The sequence below is a fragment of the Colobus angolensis genome, unplaced genomic scaffold (assembly GCF_000951035.1).
Source record: "Colobus angolensis palliatus isolate OR3802 unplaced genomic scaffold, Cang.pa_1.0 Scaffold117, whole genome shotgun sequence".
Lineage (NCBI taxonomy): Eukaryota > Metazoa > Chordata > Mammalia > Primates > Cercopithecidae > Colobus > Colobus angolensis.
In genome coordinates this window covers 5061814-5067964 of record NW_012112808.1, presented here as the reverse complement: position 1 = coordinate 5067964, position 6151 = coordinate 5061814, and the positions used below count along the sequence as shown (strand labels likewise).

The following is a 6151-nucleotide window of genomic DNA, read 5'->3' as shown; positions in this document are numbered from 1 at the left end:
TGTTAGCCAGGATGGTCTCGATCTCCTGACCTCATGATCCGCCCGTCTCGGCCTCCCAAAGTGCTGGGATTACAGGCTTGAGCCACCGCACCCAGCCAGTTTATTGACTTTTTGGTGATCAGAGGTAACATTTATATTAGCTGACATCATTTTTCTTTCTCCAGGTATGCAGAAACACATCGAGTATATGCTATTGTATTAGTGTCTGCGTACACATCAGACTTGGGGGATGAAAATGAGCGTGCAAGTGGTAAGTCCAAAGGTAGAAATCTGAGCAAAGCCCTCTCTAGACATGGGGCTGTCTGTTCAGGTTGTAAAAACAGTGCTGTCTTTCACATATGCTAAAGCATTCTAATAGCATATGAGAAAGATTTACCACCTATCTTTGGATATAAGTTCACACTTTGATTTCTTCCCAAGCCATAAGTCTAGAATTGAACTGCAGAGGCCTGGTTTCAGTTGAACCATGTACCACCTCTTCATGAGTAACTGTGGTATCAAGCCCTACAGATTTGAAAACAAAAGAATTGCTTCTAACTCACACGTAGGCTCTGCTCCTTTGTGTCTCTGTGTGGGTCGCCAGTAGGTATTTTAGAATATCTAGAGGGAGATTATCCATGGGCACTGAAAGACTGTTTTTTTTTCCCCATAGGATACTTCACCCGCCCCTGGCAGTGGGAGAAAATCAAGGCCAACTGCCCTTACATTGTGCAGTTTGGCTCCACTGACGACCCATTCCTTCCCTGGAAGGAACAACAAGAAGTGGCCGATAGGTTGGAAACCAAATTGCACAAATTCACTGACCGTGGCCACTTTCAGAACACAGAGTTTCATGAACTGATTACTGTGGTAAAGTCTTTGCTGAAAGTACCTGCATAGACTGTGTGATTCCTGCTATTTCACATCCCAATATAGAGGAAGAAGAATATCTACTATCAGCTGATTACTAGACACATAAAACATCCAGTTAAGTTCCAAAAGTGCCTGAAAAACAAATACAAGTTTCAACGTTCAATCTAAGTTACCAATAGCGTTTCCATTTTCCATAGACTCTAAAACTCCCCACATTGCTATGAGCTACTGCAGTATTTTCCCCGTTTGATAAGAAACGTAAGGACAGCTTAACTGCCCTTCTGTAACCAAAGTAAGTCAGAAACAGCACCTAGGTTTCCTGATTCCCACTCCTGAGTAAAACTAAACAGGTTTTATGTATGTTGCAGGTGTCATACACTTTGCCTCTTTGAAATCAAACTTTTCTGTTTCACTGGGGAAAGAAAACATGACTGAAAGTCCAGAGTGTCAGCTTAGAGCTCAAAATACTAGCTGCTGTTTCAAGCTGGCCCTGAACAGTAAACCCAGACTAGGGCCTACACCTCTGACACTTGCCCCTGAGTCCTTCAGACCTGTTGAGAGAGATTGAGATAGGAGTCTTCCAGAGTCAGGAAGGAAGGAGAAGCACAGCAATATACATACATAATATAGGTACAACTGACTAGATTTGTTTGAGACAAGAGTGGTGGGATCAGGGCCATGTGGAGAGCTCATGGCCTGTCTAAATTGTTGCCATGTGGAAATGGGGCAGAGTGTTACCAATTTTCTGATTTTTTGTGTGGAAAAAAATGTCCAAATTATGGTTTTTAAATTTGGGGACTATATATATATACACACACACACGTACACATACAATCCATATACATATGAGTATGTAAGTTGGCAATAAGAGTATACACCAAAAAATTTACAAACACCGCAAGACAAATAAAATCCAAGCCATCCATTTGTGACCACAGTCATAAGCACTAACTTAGCCAGGGGCTTTTAGTTAATTCTCTGTGAAGTCTGAGAAAAGACTAAGATAACCAAAATGAACATAATGTCAAAGGACGAAATCATGGGGACAATTTGGGTTTTGTTCCAAAGTCAAGTGCTTTTAAAAATAACCTGTCCATACTTCATGTTCTGTTCTATAGAGAACAGAACTTCTGTGGCCCTTTAGAGCTCTTTCAAGCACATTCCATTTCCTTCTGATCATACTTCCTCAAAAAGCCTTTCTTTGGCTGGGTGTGGTGGCTCATGCCTGTAATCCCAGCACTATGGGAGGCTGAGGTGGGTGTATTGCTTGAGGCCAGATGTTTGAGGCCAGCCAGGGCACATAGCAAGACCCCATCTCTACAAAATATTAAAAAATTAGCTGGTCATGGTGGTGCACACCTGTAGTCCTAGCTACTTGGGAGGCTGAGGCAGGATTGCTTGAGCCCAGGAGTTTGAGCCTTCAGTGAGCTACGATCCCGTCACTGTTCTCCATCCTGGGTGATGGAGCAAAGAACCTGTCTCTAAAAAAAAAAAAAAAAAAAAAAAAATTTAAATAAATAAACCTACCCTTTTTCATTTCCCAACATTTTTTGGCTATTATGATCTCTAAGTGTACTTCAGATAATTTCCAGTGAATCCACACTTGATGTTGCAGAGCCTGAGTTTGCTGCAGAAATATAATTGCCTATACTTCATGCCTAAAGGAGATTCAGAGCTATCACTTAAAACCAGAAGTCTTGGTTTTTAAATGTGCTTAGACAAAAAAAAAAAAAAAAAAATTCAGGAAAGGTACCCTAATCATTTAACAGCAGTCGTCTTTGGGGAATGGGCATTTTGGTAGGTACAGTGTGGTGGACGTCCTTCTTCTTCTTTGTTTTTTTTGAGACAATGTCTTGCTCTGTCGCCCAGGCTGGAGTTCAGTGGCACAAATCTCAGCTCACTCTAACCTCCGCCTCCCGGGTTCAAGTGATTCTCACGTCTCAGCCTCCCAAGTAGCATGAACTAAAGGCATGCGCCACCACGCCTGGCTAATTTTTATATTTTTAGTAGAGATGGGGTTCACCATGTTGGCTAGGCTGGTCTCGAACTCCTGGCCTCATGTTATCCACCCACCTTGGCCACCCAAAGTGCTGGGATCACAGGCATGAGCCACCATGCCTGGCCCCTTATTTTACTTTATCCTCCTAAGAGATTATTTGAATTTGTTACACTAAACATGTATTTTATAATAAAAAATAATTAAGATTTAAAACAATGTATTAGACTACTAAAAAGCAAATTATATAAGTCAGTTGAATAATAATGTTGTTAAAGAGGCTGTTTAGCACGAATTTGACCAAATCTGTAGTCAAAGTTTGATGCTACTTGAATTTTTTGGAAATTTGCTGTTGTGTTTCTTACTCTTTGCCTTGTTCTCTGTGAAGTTCTTTTGTAAAAAAAGAAACTTACACAATTTAGTTCACAAAACTTTGTTGACCTCTCTGTAGAAATGAAAACTAAATATATGTAATTGAGAAATAATTCTGATACTCTTCATTCCTATAAAAGTAATCTTAAGATAGACCTATAGGATTGTTGATCTTTGCTGCCAAATATAACCAGTAACCACAGCTAGCTGTAAAATTGAAAATTCAGTTCAGTCAGAATAGCCATATTTCAAGTACTCAGCAGCCACTGGGGGCTATTGGTTACCTTACTGACCAGCCGATATAGGCTATTTCTGTCATTATAGAAAGCTCTATTGGACAGCATTGGTCTAGGACACATATTTTGTATTTTCCCCTCATCTGCCATCCAATACTGAGTAATAGTTCAAAGTACAAGTGACTTAATTTGAAATGACTTCTCTTTGGCGATTTCTGTTTTGCTTAGCTGATCACCACCAACATCATAGGTCTATACAATTTACTAAATCGCCCAACTAAGATCGAGGGTGTTTATGGGAAAATCCACACAAACTATTCATTAAAAACCATAGAGTCATGGACTGGCATGATTTCTGTTTGATTCTTTGTGGTCACCATTGAATATACAGGGGCCTCTGTACACTCTGGGGAGTATCTATTCTCAGGTGAGCAAAATACCAAATACTGAATGGAAATCAACTGTAAGTATTAGGACTTCATATGCAACTTGAGTTTTTGGTGCTGTCAGGAGTTTAGAGCCCCACAATTAGTTTTGGTTACAGTTTATCCCTGTAGGAGAAATGATCCATTTAACTATTCATCAGAGGTGCTGTATTTTTAAATAGTCTCTTGTCTCCTAATTTTCAGAATTAAAAACATGCCGTGGGAAAAAAGTTTGAAGGTTCTCTTTATTGGTGAGGTAAGGAATACTTTTGTTTTACCCATTGAATGTTAAGCTCTAAAAACCAATCTTTAGCTATAGAGACATAAGAGAAAGCCTATACTTAAAACATAAGCTGGTTTCTTCTCATTTCTAGCTCTCTTCCAAGTTCATTTTTCTTTCTTTTTTTTTTTTTGAGACGGAGTCTCGCTCTGTCGCTCAGGCTGGAGTGCAGTGGCCGGATCTCAGCTCACTGCAAGCTCCGCCTCCCGGGTTTACGCCATTCTCCTGCCTCAGCCTCCCAAGTAGCTGGGACTACAGGCGCCCGCCAACTCGCCTGGCTAGTTTTTTGTATTTTTTAGTAGAGACGGGGTTTCGCCGTGTTAGCTAGGTTGGTCTCGATCTCCTGACCTCGCGATCCACCCGTCTCAGCCTCCCAAAGTGCTGGGATTACAGGCTTGAGCCACCGCACCCGGCCCCAAGTTCATTTTTCTTACTACATAAAACTAGTGCCTTTTTGATAGGCCAAGTCCCAGGAAGGACAGACATTGTTCTTACCATTCCAACTCTCACTGAGGGTGGAAGAGAAACCCTCTGTAGTTCCAGGTTCCCAAATCCTTCATATATATATATGTATGTGTATATATATATGTATGTGTGTGTATATATATGTATGTGTATATGTATATTTTTTACAGTCCAGAGGTCTTTTATTAACACCTATTATGCCATGAATTCATAGGGAATAGGTTCCAGCAGCTCAGGTTCCTTCCCATTGGTTCTCACAAAGTGTGCTTCTCTGGGTGGAGCAGGCTGGCGCTTCAGTTGAACCCGGGTAACTTTCTATTTTTTTCTGGAGACGGAGTCTAGGAGTGCAGGGGCGTGATCTCAGCTTACTGCAACCTCTGCCTCCCAGGTTCAAGCGATTCTCCTGCCTCAGCCTCCTGAGTAGTTGGGATTAGAGGCGCGTGCCACCATGCCCAGATAATTTTTGTATTTTTAGTAGAGACAGGTTTTCACCATGTTGGCCAGGATGGTCTCCATCTCCTGACCTCATGATCTGCCTGCCTCAGCCTCCCAAAGTGCTAGGACTACAGGCGTGAGCCACCATGCCCGGCGAACCCAGGTATCTTTCTCTTGGGTTTCTTTCTTTTTCTGATCATTTTCCTTCACGCACTATCCTTCACGCACTAGGTCCTTAGAGTGCTTAATGTGCTCAATATGCACATTAATTCTCTTGGCAAGAATCTTGCCCTTGTTTGTTTACAATAGTGCGAACAGCATGCTGGCAAACATTGTAGACTCTTCCAGTTTTGCCATGGTAACACCTGTGGGGCATTCCTTTTTGAACAGTACCCATTCCTTTGATGTCTTCAATATCACCTTTCTTATAGATTCGCATATACATGGCCAAAGGAACAACTGCATGTTTTCTAAAACTCCCAGAGAACATATATCAGGTGCCACTCCTCTTTCCCTTTGTGTTCGTCATTTTGGCGAATTACTGGAAGATGGGAGTTCTGGCCAAAAGACTATATATCTTATATAGGTATATATATCCAATACTTGAAATAATTTTTGTTACAAAGAGCTAGTGTCATCAAATGCTAATTTGTAGAGCTGGCTAAAGAATGTATTGGACAAAAATTGGTTACCTAGCTGAATTTTATTATACTGATACCATTTATCTTAAAATAACTCTTCTGATGTCCACTTAGAGCATCTCCAAACTGGTGTTAGAACCCAAGCGTCAGTACTAGCAGAGCTTGAATTCCTTTCCATTGGGTCCCCTGTTTTTGGCTTGGATACAGAAACTTCTAACTGGAGCTACAAAGTGAAAATACGAAGTTAAAATTCTAAAAAGCCCTACAGTCAACTTCTGTGCAACAATACATCAAATAACCTAGTGTTTTCTATGTGGCTGATGATAGGAACTGAAAGTGCTATTAGAACTGAGGACAGCCGGGCGTGGTGGCTCAAGCCTGTAATCCCAGCACTTTGGGAGGCCGAGACGGGTGGATCACGAGGTCAGGAGATCGAGACCATCCTGGCT

At 41.4% G+C, this 6151-nt stretch overlaps 2 protein-coding genes across 2 annotated transcripts in view; one reads left to right on the top strand and one right to left on the bottom strand.

Annotated features, from left to right (window-relative positions):
* RBBP9 (retinoblastoma binding protein 9) overlaps positions 1–4111 on the top strand; it is a 21284-nt gene extending 17173 nt beyond the window's left edge. The window contains exons 4-5 of the mRNA XM_011962941.1: positions 165–250; positions 653–4111. Coding sequence (XP_011818331.1) covers positions 165–250; positions 653–879 — 313 coding nt within the window. The 3' untranslated portion in view covers positions 880–4111. The remainder of the gene's footprint in view (positions 1–164; positions 251–652) is intronic.
* Positions 4112–5787: 1676 nt separating this feature from the next.
* POLR3F (polymerase (RNA) III (DNA directed) polypeptide F, 39 kDa) overlaps positions 5788–6151 on the bottom strand; it is a 19583-nt gene continuing 19219 nt past the window's right edge. Inside the window, exon 10 of the mRNA XM_011963580.1 lies at positions 5788–5925. Within this exon, the coding sequence (XP_011818970.1) occupies positions 5788–5925 (138 nt within the window). The remainder of the gene's footprint in view (positions 5926–6151) is intronic.